Genomic DNA, 19,774 nt, shown 5'->3' on the forward strand with positions numbered 1-19,774 from the left:
TACGCTCGAAAAACACGATAATTGTTATATATTATTTCTTCGGGCGTTTTTCCGCCAAAATAAAAACATTTATCAAAAAGTGTCTTCATTAAATGTTCATATTTTCATCCAATCTATAATGTTCGTGAACAAAGTTTTTTCAAAAAACGAAAAAAAAAAACACTTTCTTCCCCCCGCTTCCCCCGATTGGTTAATTCCCTCTTGATCCTACTATATATATATATATATATATATATATATATATATATATATATATATATATATATATATATATATATATATATATATATATATATATATATATATATTTGTCTAATTTGTTTTTTTATTAATTTTTGGAAAAAATATATATATCCATAAATGTTTACATAAAAGTTTTCTTTTAAATGTAACACAACGGTTTATATATGACAATGTTAATGTTAATGTTAGAGTTTAGTCAGTGTGTCTTTTTTTTTTTTTTTTTTTTTTTTTTTGTGCGCAAAAAAAGCGAAGAATTGTACATATATACGAAAAACGTTTTCGAATAGTAAACGCCTTCAACAAAAGATACAATAAAGAGAACTCCGATGAGGCTTGTAACTAACCGGCAAACATACAAAGCATCCATACCAAGTCTCATCTTGACAATACTGAACCAAGCTCAATGCCGTTTATTATGGATATGAAAATAAAGGTTTTAATTTATTCAGCTAATGCCTCATTGAGCTTGTGCTGTTTTTTAACGACCAACGTCCCAGTTTGCTGTGACGTCAGTTAACAGGATTATTAATTATAATTTGAAATATGTCGTTTATCAAAAAACAATCAATTTTGCTATGAATAATTTGAGTAATAGGATTGTAATTTGCATATGATAAATGTAGAGACACTAGGAAAATAGTTCTCTCTATCTGGAGCATATACGGGTCGGGTCATTCAGTGGGTTGCTTGAGATGACCGGAAGGGAAACTACCATGGTTCGAAATCAGTAACAGTAACAAACATGCTACCAAAAACACCAATGAAACAAAGTATACCATCTGTCTTATTTGTTCACGTAATTTAAGGCGCCGAGCAATCACGTTTCTCAGTTTTCGGGTTCCGAATCGGGGTATATCCATACATATATAATTACGTATAGCTAGAATACAGTGATCAACAAGAATCCAAAACAATTCATTTTACCTCAACCCCAATTTTACCACAATTAACTGTAAAAAAAATTTATTTCGCCCTTCATATATCTCGACTTTTTGTCACATGTTCCAAATCTCATACTCTTGATCCCACATAAGGCTGCAAAACAGATAATAATAAATTTATAGTATTAAGAAAAGTGAAGTATAGAACAAAGGATGTTTAAGTTAATTATGTGGCTAGACTTATTACCTTGTTTCCAGGTTTAGCGGTAGTTGTGGACCCAAAGAAATTGATACCAGAGTTGAACTTTGACTTTTTTTCAGCAGGTTTTAAAATTTGGAAGGAGCACATAAGCGTGTCATCAACACTCATCATCGCACCGGCATTATCAAACTCCCCACAATAGTTTGGTGCAGAAAACACTGTTACAAGTTGCCGATTCGCAAAGAATTCGTATCCATCTTCTACTACCTGCAACCATTACCATGGTACTTTCGTTTAGTTCATTGGTACTTTTCCAATGATGCAAATAAACAGTAAATTTCATCAAAGTACATGATGATTTTACAACGCAGTGTTTGGGATATATCACAATATAGAGCATCTATTGTACTCCATCCGTGTATAAAAAGTTAACAAAAAAGGAACCGTAATGGCTCTATTAATCGAGTCTACAGCAAGTGTCGATTTATTGGCAACTTGACTGTCGTTTAGAGCCTAGATTGAACTTCGGACATGTTTAAAAACCATGGAAATTTGATTCTACCATTTTCATGGTGTCTCACACTTTTTTTCTTTTCTTTTTTTATCCTACTTATTGACCGGAGGTCCATTCGGAAGCAATCTCTCTATCCATAGAACATTGAGAGGGAGGACTTTCTCAACTCTTGGGATGTTTCACTATGGATAGAGAAATGACTTGTCTTTATTCTAAGATAGGGGAAGGATTGCCTACATCTTACCTCCCTCGTACCCTACTTATGTAGGATTGAGTTTTGTTGTTGTAAAAAGAGGAACCGTTCAAAAAGGTTAGAAAAGCCAAAGTCGATTTTCGATGAAGACAGCCACCTATATAGCTTACCTCAATACAACAACAACAACAACAAAACCCAATCCCGCACTTGCGAGGTATGGGGAGGTGAGATGTAGACAATCCTTCCTCTACCCTAGCTTACCTCAATAATTCAGATTATTATAGTGATGTTTTTTATTTTTATCTTTCGGGCAAAAAAATAAATTTAAATTAAGTAGATTCGAAGATCTAAAAGAGTTGCAATCGATACATAGTCTTGCAATCTGATAGTAGATCCTACAATCTACTTGACCTGCGTAATGAACTAACACACCGATACAAACTCTAACAACATTGAACAAACACTAATTTGATCAGTCCAACCAATCTGATGGTATGTTTTTGTACTTACAATTTAAGCACCAACTATTTTTATAAAAAAATTAATGGAGCGGAAATTATTTATGATCAATCCAACGTCACTCATACAAGAAAAAGACCTTTGAGCCCATTTTAACCCGTTAAAATCATCACAAGATAGCTTGGGGCACTGATATCCTTTCAGGAGGTCTAGAGTTCGAATCTTGTGAAACGGAAACGGAGTAATGCCCGCGTACATTAGAGTATGGGGTTGGAATACTCGATCTCCCGTGTAATCCGAACATGGAAAAACCTTATAACTTTATGCCGTTACCCAACCCACCCATTTTGTCACCTCTAAATGGAAAGAACATTATAAACAAGAACAAATTACTAACTAGCTAGTAAATATATTTAAACCTGATGAGCACGGCAGACAAGATCCAAGTCGTGTCTCTGAAGAAACTCGGTTACAATATCAGCCCCAAAAGTAAACGAAACACCACGATCGTTCATCCCCCATCCCCTAACTTCTTTACACGGGTCTGACCACAGAAGATCACAAAGCAAACCACTATCTGGCACATCAGTAGGTCGCTTCAAGTTTCTAATTTGATCCAAATTTTTAAGGTCGGGCGAAAGTCCGCCATGCATGCACAAAATCTTCTCATCAACAAGAGCCGCAACAGGTAAGCAATTGAAACAATCCGAAAATGTCTTCCATAATTTAACATTGTATCGTCGTTTACATTCATCGTAGAATCCGTATATACGGTTTATAGATGCACATTCGTGGTTACCACGCAAAAGGAAGAAGTTATTCGGGTATTTTATTTTGTAGGCGAGTAAAAGGCATATTGTTTCAAGGCTTTGTTTCCCTCGGTCAACATAATCACCGAGGAATAAGTAATTGGCACGAGGGGGTAATCCACCGTATTCGAATAGGCGCAATAAATCAGAATATTGACCGTGGATGTCACCTAAAAAATACAACATTCAGAAAGCCAAAAAATTTAGAGGACAAAAAAAAGAATTCTTTGAAAAATATAAAGAACTGATTATCAGGCACATTAAGGGCTGATTATTGTAACTTCAAGTAACACTGATTTGAGTACAAACAATTCATTCAAAAACGCTAATACAAGCAACCCTTAGTGACTAGGTGAGGGATGATAAAAAGGTAAAAAGGTAAAAGGGAGAAGGTTTTCTCTGTTCGGGCTACCCGGGAGGGCGGTTAATCCGACCCCCATAGTCTGATGTACGCAACCCAGCAGGATTACTCTCTGCTGTTTCCCACCCTTCCCTGGCCACCATAATATATTCGTCGTAGACAGAATTCGAACCCTAGAGCTCTTGCAAGGAACTAACGGATGATCTAAAGTTCAAAACTTTGATCAAGTTCATACTTCACACGAACTTTGATCAAACCCCATAACCTAACAAAGTAGGGAGTATCAGGTATGAAACCCATTCCCTCATGGCCTCATTTTAATTCATACCCATAAAAAAACACAAAAGGTCGAATCCCACCTACTTCACAAACTTTATCAAATTTTGTAATAAAAAAAAACTGAAATCAGTTTCAATCCGCATTGATAATCACTTACTATAGGCCCAAATTGATTATAAATTAATGCAATTAACCATTAAAGACTAAATAAAAATTCAAAATTCAAGACAATTTACAGTATATAACAACAAAACAGGATTATACATACACATACCCCCAAAGAATAATAATAAAGAAGAAGACATCATACCACAAATCTTGATGGGTGCTTCAAGTTCTAACAAATTAGGTTGTTTCAAGAAAATATCTCTTGAAACAACACAAAGTTGTTTAATTTCTGGTTCAGTAAGCTGCACTTGTTTCCCAGGTCTCCCTTTCACTTCAAGCAACCTCCGAATTATACTATCAACAACAGCTTTTTCCATCTTTCTTTATAAAAAAAAAAGACCCAGAAAGAAAAGATTCTAAATTTGTTAAAATGGGAAGATGGGTATGTAAGTTTTGATGAAAAAGAATCTTAAAAAACCTAACTTTGGGGGAACTGGATACACATATATATACAAGAAGATGAAGATGTGTATGTATATATGGGTGTAAAAAAGGGAAATTCGTTTTGAACGGATACAGATTAAGCTAAAAGGTCAATCGTGTGTGTTTTTGTTCGTGGAGAGCTGACTTGATACGGCCATATGCAAGCACCAAATAATTTATATTTGAACCCTTTTACTATAAACTTATTGCATACAAACCCCTTGTATACCATGGGGTTAAAGGAAATTTGTGCTCCAAAATGTGGGTTTTAAGGATTTTTCGATTTATTTTAATGAATTATTGAAATTGAAATTGAAATTGTTAGAATGTGTGTCATGTTTTTGACTGGTTAACTTTTATTTTTTAAAGTATTATTATTATTACAAATGGATCAATTATATTAAATGCCACAGTATACAATAAGTTATTTAATCGGTTTTTACAATATCTATAAATGTGAAAATAATACGTACTTATTCTTTAATATAGAAACTTTAGTTATTGTTTCGGTTTTACAATTATAAGTTAGTCATCAATTTTTTTATACAGATCAAATACGAATTTTGATAATCTTTTACTAAAATAGTAAAGAATTCGCTTGAATATCGACTTATCATGTTCGGGATTACCAAATAAATAAATAAACAAACAAGAATTAATTTTCTTGCTCGTGGTCGTTCATTAAGAATATGTTTGGTTCGTGAATATAAAATAACCCAAGCGCAAACTAATACATAAATAAATGCTTAATCAAAAAATATATATATATTTTTTTTATTAATCAAAATATTAATGTTCGAACTTAAACTTACAAATAATTTTTCTAATATGAATAACACAACAGAACAAGTTATTTTTTTTTTTGAAAGACAAGATATTTTATTAATATAGCTCAAATAAACAACTACAAAACGATGTTGTAATCTCGATACTACAAAGCCCGCACCTATATACAAAAGGTAATCTAGAGGATGCTAAGATGGTATCCTACTAAACGACTCAATAATTACACAAAAAACCTTTGCGGATTAAACAACCAATTATGTCAATCAATCTTCAAGGTCTTGCATCTCTTCGAAATCCATTCGAAACTTTTGACTTGTATTTCATTAAGCGCAACCGGCGGATTCCAACACACATTCTTGAATATTTTTTGATTCCTGTTTTTCCAAATAAGATGTCCATTCCACCGCTTGCCACACCTTATTACCGTCGTCCGACATTTGACTTGAAGATTTTCCTCTAAACGCACAAGATAGATCCAAATTTGTTGAGTTCATCCCACACCAATTACGTACCCTATCCCATATCTCAACGCTTTTTGAGCAATGAAACAGGGAGTGTTGAATCGTTTCGGTTTCATCATCACATAAGGAGCAACGTATGAGTGAAGATCAATTCTCCGTTTGTCAAGTTCAAACAAGACGGGCAATCTACCCTTCAAGGCCCTCCACACGAAGATCACCACTTTTTTTGGAACTAAATTGTTTCGCATCGTCTCAATACCCGAAGTGGAAGTAGGTATAATTTTGGTTTGTATCGCATCAGAGAGGACTTTTGTAGTAAAATTATCGTTCGACCCCATGTTCTAAACCCATCGATCCATTCTGTCTTCCTTAAACTCGTATCCGTCCAACAAATACTTAAGAGCTTCGAATTATGTCTTGGTTCTGCCCGGTAGTTGTCGCGTCCAGCTCCACATCCAATCCGCAGCCGAACTTACCCAACGTAGTCGATCAGAAACAGTTACATTTGGAGTCGATTCAGCCCTGAATAGTCTACTGAATTTCGTCTCAAGTGGTATATCACAAAGCCATGATTCCTTCCAAAAGGAGGTGTTCTTGCCATTCCCGACAATCTTCTTGAAGGAATTGCAAAAATCGATGCCCACCTCATTAATCTCGAATCCTGTTTTCACAATAGAACTCCAAGTAGAAGTGTTAATAGATAACAAAGACCCACCCGCATCAAGTCCCCCCGAATCCCCATATATGCTTTTGATGACTTTAACCCACAAGGCGGTGGGTTCGGATTTAAACCTCCACCACCACTTGCCGATTAAAGCCAAGTTTTTTGATTTTAAAGAGCTCACATTCTTTAGCTAAAAAAATGAAAAATAATACTAGCGATTGTTCATTATTTCTGGTAAAAACACTGTATTTTTAACTTTTCGAATATACGTTGTTTGATGTTTTTGTAAATGGATTTTTCTATTTAGGCAAAACTCAAAAAAAAAAAAAAAAAAAAAAAAAAAAAAAACATTTACACACTAGAAATACACTATGATTCATATCAATAAATGAACAAAGAAAGTTTTTCTATTGTAGATATAACTACATATGATAATAATTTAGTGAAATGATTGGTAATTTTCTAACACTGATATATTTTTTTTATGAAGTAATACCTGTGATCGTGGTTCGGGTTTTCTGCCCGAACGTGTGTGTGTGCAAATGATGACTAGGCTTCGGTCCGGACTGATGCAATCTTGCCGTTAAAAAAAAATAAAAAAATAATAATAATAATAATCCAGATTATGATGAAGTTTTGAACTTAAGATCATATTGTAATTTTCTCACAAAGGGAATCAATAGACTTGAAATATTGCATGTTAAAAGAGTGAATTCTTTTGTAAACCCATCCATGTGTTCATGAACTTCATGATGCTTGTAGTAGTTAGTAGTTACGGAGTATAATTTATGAAAAGCTTGAAACATGTCATGATTACTTACATTTTTTTTTTTTTTTTTTTTTTTTTGTGAAGAACACAAATTAAATTTGAAGTAGATCCGAAGATAGGATCTAAAAGAGTTACAAATGACATATCATAACGATTTGAGAAACGGTATTAGTTCACTAAGCTCGCTACTTACGTGTTTTTTTTTTTTTTTTTTTTTTTTGTAATTGGCAGTTTTGTATATTTTGGCGATTAATAAAATTAAGTAGCTTTTAAAAAAAGATCATAACGATCTAAGTAAATCCAACGATTACGTGCACAACAAACTTGAAATAACACCTTGATATAAACCCTTACAACAATAACAACACAACACCAAACAAACAACTACCAAAATACAATCAAGACTATCAAACCCCTGCGTCTTTTAAGAAAATTGAATCGCCTTGAAAGAGTTAATGGCAACGATCAACTACAATCAAATGTGGACCACCAAGACAGGAATGAGACGAACAAATCGAGAGAAGATTGAAGCCGAGAATAAACCACTAGTCAACCATCTTTGAATACCATACGAACCATCGAACCACCACACACCGCCTCATGACGATCGCCAAACTCGAAGATACTCCTAAGTCCTAAATCACCAACAATGAAGAAACCTACAACTAACTCCTTACATAATCATCTATACATGGAGGAATATTTAGAATGCGTGTAACATACCTATGAATCCCAGAGGTGTCTTCGAGCATGGTCAAGATAGGCAACTGCCTAGGATCCAAAAATTTAGAAGGGCCTAAAATTTTGAATATGTAAATAATTTTTTTTCCAATATATTTAATTAAATGAAATAAAAAATTGTCAATTAAAGTTAAAATACCTTGTTTTTAATAGTTAAATACAATGTAAGTAAATAAATAGATAAATTGAAGTATTAAATTTTTTATACGTAGTAAAATTTTAACGTATATGTGAGTTCATTTTTATTTTCGTCTAGGACCTTTAAATTGTTGAGACGGTCACAATGAATCCTTACACTTGTTCATTCTGATCGAGTGAAACCCTTAATAATGAGTGTTGGATTCAATCATCTGACGCTAAAGCAATTAACTTTTTTACGGAGAAAATCTTAATAAACTGTAAATCCGATCTGATCTTTATTACAAGTGTCTTTAGGTTGATTTTTATGTTTATTCTTACGTTAGGGTTAATGATTCTATTTGTTGGATCGGTTGATGAACATCATATGTTTTTGATATAATCTTATATTGAACCCCGATCAAGGTAATAAAAGCTGAGTGAGCCCCTTTCGGTAAAGAATTGGAACCAAACGACTTTAATAACATTGTTCAAACCACGAAGCTTGTTAAATAAGGATAAGTCCCTGTTTGTCGTTTGTCGAATCAGACCAAAAATTTCTCACCAAAGCCTTCTCTTTAACAAAGAATTAAAGAATTTAAACGGAATTGGACCATAGTCATTTTTCATGATATGAAGAAATAAAAGAACATGATCCGACCATCCGCGATTCAAGCTCATGCGTTTTAAACTTTTAATTTGGGTCGGGCTCGAGTCTACACGAGTTTGCTCGACCTATTTAGACCTTAAATGGGCTAGCCGTTGGGCCAAGTTATGGGTTATTGTTTAATTTTTTTAAGAAAAAAAACGGATTGCAGTTTAGATGGTGGATGTAGACCCTCTCATCTACAAGTTCAGTTCTATCTAAGATCGGATCATTTTTGTTGAACAAGATCATACGATCTTACTATTCTAAAATTGTAATTTGGACCTGAACAATCTTCATCGGATGCATAAAGATTCGGACCGCAAGGATTGAGACCCAAGTTCAAACCTCCTCTAAAAATAGGACGTCCTAACCATGCGACTGCCATTCCATCCCCGTTATCCATTGAGAATAATTCCCTTTTACCGGATTATTTCCGATGGGCAGAACTTACCTACAAAAACAATTAGGTTATTCATGCTTACCTGTTAAAAATGTTGACTACAGCCCAAAATGGACTGAACGCCTACAAATTTTTGTTATGACAACTCAACAATCATCATATAGCATTTGCAACAAAACAAGGTTCATTTTAAATACTGGATTTCAATTAGTGTTATAATAAATAACCAACTAACCAAGCATATTATTCAAGCTACATAATATCCAAGATTCAAACTCACAAAGTACTCATGAATTCATGATTCACAAACATACGATCAATTCTCCTTAACCTCGCCACAATCTTCGATAACGACACTTGATGAAGTAGTACCACCACCACTTCCAACTTTCTCCATTTCTTTCACAACGCTATAACCATCAACTACCTTCCCAAACACCACGTGCTTCCCATCAAGCCATGAAGTCTCCGCAGTGCAAATAAAAAACTGTGACCCATTTGTATTTGGGCCTGCATTAGCCATGGAAAGAGTACCTGGGCCCATGTGCTTGAGCTTGAAATTCTCATCTGCAAACTTTGCACCGTAGATAGACTCACCTCCGGTCCCATTACCTCTAGTGAAATCGCCACCTTGGCACATGAAATTTGGAATGATACGGTGAAATGCGGACCCTTTGTAGTGTAATGGTTTACCAGATGCCCCGAGTCCTTTCTCACCAGTACAAAGGGCTCGGAAATTTTCGGCTGTTTTTGGAGTGACATCAGCAAATAGTTCCATAATTACTCGGCCAGCTTTCATCTTGCCGATTAGTATGTCGAAAAAAACCTTTGGGTTGGCCATTATGTTTGTAGGTGAATCCTGCAAACAGAAATAAAATTACTTAAATTATATTGTCATATGTTATCTATAACTTCGTTGAATTATCATAATTTGCCAAACACTTAGAGACACCATAGATACAAAAAATTATAATTATTTTTTATTTTTTTAAATTATACAAATATTATGTATATATTTTCTTGGATGGAACTATTTTTCTACTTCTATGTTCGACTGATACACTCAACTCAGAGTGATAAGATGCCTTCCTCCCCACTATATTAATTTAGTTGATACATGATAAAAAAGGGGATACTTATGAACGATTAGCTAACGAACATACGATAGCTAATGAATGAAGACTTGAAGTTCTTTTTTTAATCATGCATACAAAACGATTTGCTCCTCAAGTTTTTTCAAATAAAAATGGATAAATTCAAGTCTTACAAAAATATACCTAAACACGTTAACAGTATACTAAGTGGTTGAATTAGTTAAGTCTTCTTGTTTAACTACTCATATCCCCGAAATCTACGCCTGCACCTTGACCACAAATGACACTTGATGCCATAAGGCCAAAGGCCAGTTAGTTGATTTAGCCAAGTTTTAACAAGAAACAACTCAAAGACATTAAAGGTCACCCATGGCATAATCGAGTGTTTTTAAATCCTCAATCTATTCAATGAAAATGGATAATTATTTTTCTTTTAGCAAGTTTAAATTACTACTTGGTATTAGTATTTGAAATTCAAAGAGAGAAAATAAATAGTTGGGATGTGAGTCCAACCTGCAATGAATTCTTTAAAAAATAAAAAAAAAAAAAAAATAATAATAATCCTCCAAGTGAAAGAGAATAGTTGAGATAGGTCATTGGGCTTGAACCACTATCGCAAAGCAAGTCCAATGTTCATACTCGATTCTTTTACATAAATACTACTATTATATGGTTCGATTTTTGTTCCCAAATTCTCATTGTCCACATCCAATTTGGTTTCAATTGTTCCATCTATACTATCTATGAGGTACAAAAGGTAACAACTGGTTTCAAGCAATTACACTTATAGGACAACAAACAAGCTTAACTAGAAAATGATCACACTTCACACTTTTAACCTTCCGTTATTATATAATTTTAAGCATCGTTTCATGAAGACATGAACAAGCACGTAAAAATCATAATCACATTTATAAATTTATATTCATATTCAGTGACTTGTAGGAAACTTCCCGAAAGGAATCAAAATTAAAAAATAAACTATAGATAAATTGTGCAAAATATATGACAAAATCTTTATTATGTAATGAAACCCTGTAAAACTTTACCAGAAACATCAAAAAGAAACATCAATGACAGATGATTATACAATTCTACATAATTATTTAGCTCCACAAGCAACATCAACTTTACTAGAAACATTAACAAGCAACATCAATAACAGTTCTATAATTGAGTAAAATTGACAAAATTAAAATGCTGGGTATTCAAATTCAAAGATTAAGATCGAAGAAAAATGATACCTTTTTATGGCGAGTGTATTCGAGAATACGATTATGAGGTTCGGAGTTGGGGATGAAAAGGGTCTGTGAAGGTTTTAAAAGAGTTTTTAGGGTTTTAATTTCTGCGTATTTACAATATGATCCTTATGTTTTTAAATTTTCTTAGTGTGAGCTGTACTTCTTTAAACTTTTGTTCCTTTTTTTTTTTTTTTTTTTTTTTTTGACGAAAAACTTATTATTATAAATAAAGAAAAATAGTTCCGATGATCTAGAGCGTTACATAAATTTTTACATTGACATATATGAATCTGATTGACTTTACCATATTACAATTACATTAGTACATCAATAATCGAGATAAAACCCTGATACAACCACAATCGATGAACTTTATTAACTAAAGGTTTGGGACATTTTGAATGAGGTGAACTGTACCAATGACTTTTTAGGACACCCGAAGAAATAAAAACTTATGTAGTCTAGATACAGCCACTCATATGTAGGGATGTCAATGGATCAGATATGGATCGGATGATGTCATATCCACATCCATATCCATTTAATTTTTGCTCATCCACATCCACATCCACATCCATATCCATTTAATTTCAGTTCATCCGTTCATATCCACATCCGATGGATTAAGCGGGTTAATGGATATCCGTTGGATATAAAGTGAAATGTTAATCTAACTACGATTTATCACTTTAATATAGATTATAACAAATGTAAATATTTAATGGTAATGTTTTTTATATGTTACACATGTTTTCATTGTAATTTGTCATTGATTGTGAATTTAATTGAGTAAAATACGTTATAATATAAGTAAATAAACGCTTGAACTAATCTAAAAATGTAACTTTGAATATTGTTAGTAACAATTTGATAATTGTGACTATCACAACCCTTATTTTCGTTAATACTTTAAGAATTTGTAGGTTATTATGTATATGTATATGTATATCGATATGTAGATGTATATATTTTACTACTTATATATGTAAATATATAATGTATATGTATATGTATATGTATATGTATATCGACCCAACTCCCACTTTTATATCATCACAGCCTATTTTGTTAAACCTTTTTGAGTTATGAGTGCCAAAAGATGTTGTCGTTGTTAGAAATTCCAGCTGAACAAAGGTGTTGCAAATGATGGTAAAGCATTTTTTTGCTATAATCATTAAGCAACAAAGAGGCTACCACGTCCTAAGACGACAACCAAACTTCGTGTAGTAGCTGGCATTTCCGAAAACAACAACGTAAGTAGAATATTGGCATCAGAAACATGTAATCAGTCACCATGGCTGCAATTAATATGTTGCCGCGCCCACAGGTGACCGAAGGCACACATATTTCACCATCACATATTTAGCTAGCTGCAAAAATACAACAACAAAATAAAATATCGTTCAAAAAATTACTTAAACTCATAATAATTAATACAAATTTGAATAGTGATGAAAAATAACTACATTTTTCTCGAAAAGCAAACACATTAATCTCAAATAGTAACATCACCATTACTAATTGAAAAGAGATTAACTAAATTTTCTTTTTCTTCTAAGACAATTATATTTTTCAATACCACTAATATCATCAGAAACGGAAAGGATAAAAGCATTAACAGAATTATAAAATTATTTTTTAAAAAGTATCATCAATATCTTTTCATACCTAAACCTAAACAGCAAGTATATGAAATACACAACAACAAATAGCCCATAAAATAACATAATAGACATAAAAAAAGATTCATGCATAATATTCGAAAATATAAGAACAAAGAGCAGCGGCAAACATAGATAAATCCATTAACCATTAACAATTTGTGAAAATTATTTGGAAAATATACTTGGTGTCGACATCTACACTGCGAAATTCAAAGGTATCTAACAACAATCGGACCACCAAGTAAATAAATGTCATCGTTGACCTTTATTATGAACGAAACGATCACAAATCAGATAGGTAACACGATTAAAGATCAATCGCTGGCATGGAATGAAAAGTACGAAGGTTAGATGATAAATTTTGAGACAAAAACCCACAAAATGCAAAACCCTAGGGTTCAATCGAAACCGTTGCCGCCAAACAATCGGGTAAAATAACCGATGTCCCACGAAATCAAAGAAGCGAAGGATTAATTCACATGATTTGCAACGGAATCAGAAAACCCTAGATTTAGAAAAGAGTCGCACACAGATTAGAGAAGAGGAGAAGAACGAACGCAGTGGAGGTTTTTTTTATATAGGGTAGCTGAGATGTCGTTTTGGGAGTTTTGGGGAAAGAAACGACCAAAATCTTGGTGGTTGTTGGTATATAAGGGTAATAATAATAATAATAATAATAATAATAATAATAATAATAATAATAATAATAATAATAATAATAATAATAATAATAATAATAATAATAATAATAATAATAAAGACATGTCAATTTTGACCTTTTAATTAATACGCATACTAAACGTAAGTATTAAGTACTAACTAGTGAAAGGACCCGTGGAACCACGGGTTCTTTTAAATGAAAATATTGATTTTCTATGTTTTAGGTATTGAACAAATTTAAATTGTTATTCGCTTAGTTAAGATTACCTTGACAATTAGATAGGCATATCCATTAAGCGTACAAATGAAAATGCAATCGTTAAAACATAATAAAATACCTCAACACATTGAAAATATCAGGGACTCTGGACTCCTTCGTTGCCTTTGTCTCCTACGCAGAAGAGGTTGTAAAAAGTCAAACGATCCTAAGATTAGCATCCCACTTAAAAGAACAATATGATAGAAATTTTAAAGGAAGTAAATAGTCAAACAATCATAAGACTTACAACTTTGGTAACTATGTTTGCATTTAAGTGTACATTGTGATGCCCCGTACAAAACCATCGTGTACGAATCATCAACAACAGGATCATTACAAGGTCAAATACTATATGCTGTTTCAAAATAAGTTTGCATTCATGATAAAAGGTGACGTTTTAACCAACGTCAAATGTTTAACATCTGAAAGTATGCTTCTATGAATAGCAAGCAAAAATAATAGTACGTGGCCCATAGGTCATTACAAATACATTATTTCACAAGTAACATAGTTTGAATACAAAATAAACGTTTCATGTGGTGACATCTCTAATAAGCGCAGCGAGTGTATACAAAGCATGACTAGTACAGCGGAAACAAGCAAACCTTAAGCACCTGAGAAAAACATGCTTAAAAGCGTCAACACAAAGGTTGGTGAGCTATAGTTTAAGTATAACATTAATGTAAGGTAGGCCACGAGATTTCAGTGCTTCAACAGCGTTTCAAAACAGTATGAAAAAGTATATGTATAACCGTGGGCACTTGGTAACTAACTTAACGTAAATAACACCCCCTAAAAGTACACTTGGCGAGTGCGTAAGTTTACGAAGTATTAAACATCCGTTAAATACTCGCGCTACTAGCCCGAGTGGGGATGTCAAACCCTATGAATCCATATCTAAGATTCGCGTTCACCGGTTCAAAGACCAATGACTAAACGTTACCGAGCTAAGGGGAAAGTTTATGTCGTTGTATAACCCACACATATAATAAGTTTAAGTACTCGTGCCTAGTATGTAAAACTTAAAATGCGCATGTATTCTCAGTTCCCAAAATAGTTAAAGTAAAAAGGGATGCTATAACTCACAGTGGAAGTAGTAAAAGTCGATACGCGAGAATAGTAAGCAAGTGGTTGGTCCGGAAGGTCCTCAACCTAAGTCAAAAGTTACTAAGTTAGTAAATTGTTCCCGAAGGTTTAAAAGTATGTAAATTAAGTCTTAGGTACCATCATCATTCATCATTAAATAAAAAGTGTAAAGTAAGTTTTAAGTCAAGACTAAGGTTTGAAACAAAGGCTGACTTCGTTCAGTCGCCACGACCTCTATACAAACAGAAATGAGGTGAGACCAGTGGCCATGGCTCCATAAATGAGTCCCCTAGAGGCTGACCAACTTACAGAACCAAAATCGTCTTTGTTTGACCGTGGTGATGGTTTAAGTGCGAGTAGGTCAGAAATTTCAGCACAACGTTAATAGGGTGTAGTGACTTTCGGGAGGCCATAGATCCTAAACCGTAACTCGGATTAAGACGAGGTCTAAACGGAAAATCATCTAATCGAACCGGAATAACTGAAAATCAACTTTACAGTAGCCCAGGTAGTCTGATAAGTTCCAGAAAACATTAAGAAATTGTTCCGGTGGGTTCTTGGTGCTTGATGCTCATCACGGTTTTCATCCTTGATGCGTATAGCTTCAAGTGTACAACTCGTTGATGGGTTTGCATAGTGTTTACCAAGTTTTGACCATCATAACACTAGTGTAATTCTAAGCTATGTAGCTGATGTGGTAGCGGAGTGGTATAAAATACTATTAAATTTTACAAGGAAATACTGTTAAATACGATACAATTTTACACAAGATATTTATTTATTTAGAGAATGGATATACTTAAACCTTGCTACAACACTTATAGGCAGTGTACCTAATCGTACAGTAGTGTAGTTTTTAGTAAGTCCGGTTCGTTCCACAGGGAAATCTTTAAACAAAGCTTAACGCTATATTAGTTTACTTTTATAAAAATACAAATATATATATATAAGTAATATTATTATTATAAAGGGGGGTTTTTACCGTTTAATGACCGGTTTGTCGATTTTAAAACTTTAGTCGCAGTTAAAACCAAATGTAAAATATTAAAAATAAATACAAGACTTAAATTAAAGCGTAAAGTAAATAACGATAATGAAATTGCGAATAATAAAAGTGCGATAAAATAAACTTGCGATAATTAAAGAGTACGATAATTAAAAGTGCAATTAAATAAAATAACAATAAAAATGCGATAATTAGAAGTGCAATTAAATATAAAATAAAAGAAATTAAATATGAAATAAAAGAATTATGCTTCTTTAAACTTTCGTAATCATGATGTTTGACGTGTTGATTTTAGTTTTATGCCCATGGGTTAATTGTCCTTTGTCCTGGATTATTTAATATGTCCGTCTGGTTTTTGTCCATAACAGTCCATCAGTCATAAATATAAAGTGCGAGTGTCCTCATCAAATTATCCTTATACCCGAAGTTAAATATTCCAACTAATTGGGGACTTAAACTGTAACAAGATTTTAATACTTTGTTTAATAATTACACCAGGATGTCGACTGAGTGTAATCTAAGGTTTTAATATTTTGTTATCAATTATACCAAGTGTCCTTGTACATAATTTCACCCCTGTTTTAATTATTCTAGTGGCTATTAATCCATTCCCGTGTCCGGTTAAATGAACGATTATTCGTACATATAAATACCCCGCCCATCGTGTCCGATTGAGTGTATATGGTAAATTATAGGGACGCCCAATTGTAAATCTTTATATTAACATTAACAAACTATCATTTAGTTAAACAAATATAAAGCCCATTAATAGCCCATAGTCTAATTTCCACAAGTGTCGTTCTTTTGTCCAAACCCCAATTATGGTACAAAGCCCAATTACCCAATTTTAGTAATTAGCCCAACATCATGATTACTTCGGATTAAATAAGCATAATAATAACTTAGCTACGAGATATTAATGTAAAAAGGTTGAACATAACTTACAATGATTAAAAATAGCGTAGCGTTACATGGACAGAATTTCGACTTACACCCTTACAATATTCGCTAACATACCCTTATTATTAGAATTATAATTAAAATTAAAATTAAAATATAAATTATAAATATATATTTTACGTATATATGGAGAGAAGAGAAAGATAAATGATATTTTTGGTGCACCAAAGCTCGATTTTTATAGGCATGTGGGCTGGAACTGGGGCTCATGCGATCGCATGGATTTATGCCTTCTAGGCCATGCGATCGCATGGCCAGCTGGGGAGGCTCATTTTTGGTTGTTTTCTTCTGCCGACGGTTTTATAAATAATATAATATATTAAATAATTATAAGAATTATTTAAATATTATATTATATTTATGTGCATAGTTGACTTGTAATTTTTAGTCCGTTGCGTCGAGCGTTGAGAGTTGACTCTGGTCCCGGTTCCGAATTTTCGAACGTCCTTGCGTATAATTTAATATCTTGTACTTTGCGTTTTGAATCTTGTACTCTTGTAATTTCGAGACGTTTCTTATCAATAATTGGAACCTCTTTGATTGTATTTTGTACTTTTGAGCTTTTTGGTCGTTTGCGTCTTCAATTCGTCGAATCTGTCCTTTGTCTTCACCTTTTATTATTTAAACGAATATCACTTGTAAATAGAACAATTGCAACTAAAAGCTTGTCTTTCTTGAGGAATAATGCTATGAAATATATGTTCGTTTTTAGCATTATCAAATATTCCCACACTTGAGCGTTGCTTGTCCTCAAGCAATATCGTCTTGAAATACTAGAATCACTTCTTTATTCTTCACACTTTGTACATCAGTGATTTCTATACGGCGGTATAAACAATGATAGTAACGATAGAACCATGGTTAAAGGTGGGTGTGTCATCCACAGTTGCCTCGGGTTTAGGTCAACGACACTTGCAATCAAATAGCCGATTTACTTTCGGTTTCCAAAGCAAAGTGCACATTTGAAAGGCGGTTTACAGTCCCACATGACTATGAAAATGTAGATCCTTAAGGAAATTGGATCTTTATGAAAATATTTGATCTTTTGAAAATTCAAGCTAGCTTTTACCCTAGATAAGTTTTCCGGAATAACCCTTTACCGGTGTTTGCAAAATATTTTTGTGGGTTTGGTGGGTTTTAGATTTGAAAATTTTAGCTCAAAACTTGCGGTTTTGTGTCACCCACTTGCTAACCTTGTATTTGGAAAGCAACACGTCCAGTTTACTTGTCCCGTATATTACCTTACGATAAACTACCGTCCGGTTGTAAAGGAAAGCGTTGAACAAGCAACTGTTAAGGCAATGTCCCCTGACATGCTTTTAATTATGGTCTATAACGTGTCAGACGCAATTACTATCCTTGGTAGGAGCAATAGTAAAGCTCACCCTTATGATTTTTCGGTCTGGCACAAGGTCCTGTCTTTGACCATGCTATGCAACCACCGTTCTTACGGTTGACACCCGATTTGGTTCAGGTGACCTAATGAATTCCAGGTGAATTTCTAGGATTTTACGTTCAATGGTAATGAACGCATTAAAAATAGGGTTTTCAGAAAACAAATCGGTTTGTAATTTTGATCAAAATATTTTCTCGTTCAAGCTCGAGTTTAGATATCATCGAATTCCATGAGTTTGTAATTCTCAATCTTTAAAGTCAATCTCAAGGATTGAGTAATATCAGTCTTAAAAGCTGATTTTTGATCTTTTAAGGAGATTATCCTTTCTGGAGATCTGATTCATTAGTCTTATCAAGCTAATTTGCACGGTGCCCCCCATTATACGAGATAAATCCTTCTCATGGTTAGGATAAATCTGACCACTTGGCGACCCTGTTTGATGCTGAGGTCCGTGGATTTCCTGCTGATTTTAGAGATGACTTTTCTAGATTTTTCGTCAACCTACAGCTGGTCTGGACGACAACTTCTTGACCTAAATCAAGAAGCGCGTGTCTTTTTCGGAAGACTTTACTTCCTTTTAATGATGGAATTGATTCATCGTGTAGATCCATCTCTTCTTTTCTTTCATCGGGTAAAATGGTTTAGTTTAGTCCAAAGCAAAAGTATTTTCAGTTATTTGTTACAGATATATGTGACATATGTTTAAGATAACTTGGTAAGTTTTTCCACACTTGGCTTTTATTCTCCTTTTTATCGTCCTCTATTCCATTTTAAATGAATTTCAACATTTTGGTTTGTTTCTCAATTTATGTCCTTTCCGAGGTTACAATAATTTCGGTGTTAACACCTAGTTTTATCGTTCATAAATATGTATAAACATGATTTTGAGTTCATTTAATTGAAAATTTTGAAAAATTTTACTAGAATTGGGTAGTCAGTATATAAGACTAGGGCTGTTCTTTATTATCAGAGAGCACTAGATTCTAATACAACTACTACGTTACTAGTATTTTTAATGATAACCAAGTGTATAAAGATAAAAATTTTAAAAATCCGAAAGAATTTAACCCCTTCCCACACTTTAGATCTTGCAATGCCCTCATTTGCAAGAAATCAGTACAATTTAAATTATTGAGGGTGATTAGCGTAGAAATGATTAAATTTTACCAAAGTTTCCAAACATATTGGCGTTTGTTTGCTGAATGATAAATGGTGCATATCATTTGTTCATTTCGTCTGTTGTTACATCACATTTATTTGTCATCTTGTCGTCAAAATTAGTAGCT

General features: G+C 33.4%; 2 protein-coding genes across 2 annotated transcripts; both read right to left on the reverse strand.

The window, feature by feature from the left end:
• Positions 1-981: 981 nt before the first annotated feature.
• Positions 982-4,598, reverse strand: LOC139869349 (serine/threonine-protein phosphatase PP1 isozyme 3-like). The gene is made up of 4 exons (XM_071857663.1): positions 4,255-4,598; positions 2,915-3,474; positions 1,372-1,593; positions 982-1,278 (listed from the first exon to the last, which is right to left on the reverse strand). The coding sequence occupies exons 1-4, from the start codon at positions 4,427-4,429 to the stop codon at positions 1,255-1,257; spliced, it is 981 nt and encodes a 326-aa protein (XP_071713764.1). The 5' UTR covers positions 4,430-4,598; the 3' UTR covers positions 982-1,254.
• Positions 4,599-9,292: 4,694 nt separating this feature from the next.
• Positions 9,293-11,537, reverse strand: LOC139865888 (peptidyl-prolyl cis-trans isomerase CYP19-3). Its single transcript, XM_071853990.1, has 2 exons — positions 11,461-11,537; positions 9,293-9,981 (listed from the first exon to the last, which is right to left on the reverse strand). The coding sequence occupies exon 2, from the start codon at positions 9,961-9,963 to the stop codon at positions 9,439-9,441; it is 525 nt and encodes a 174-aa protein (XP_071710091.1). The 5' UTR covers positions 9,964-9,981; positions 11,461-11,537; the 3' UTR covers positions 9,293-9,438.
• Between the last annotated feature and the right edge of the window lie 8,237 nt (positions 11,538-19,774).

Source organism: Rutidosis leptorrhynchoides, chromosome 9 (genome assembly GCF_046630445.1).
Source record: "Rutidosis leptorrhynchoides isolate AG116_Rl617_1_P2 chromosome 9, CSIRO_AGI_Rlap_v1, whole genome shotgun sequence".
In the NCBI taxonomy this organism is placed as follows: Eukaryota; Viridiplantae; Streptophyta; class Magnoliopsida; order Asterales; family Asteraceae; genus Rutidosis; species Rutidosis leptorrhynchoides.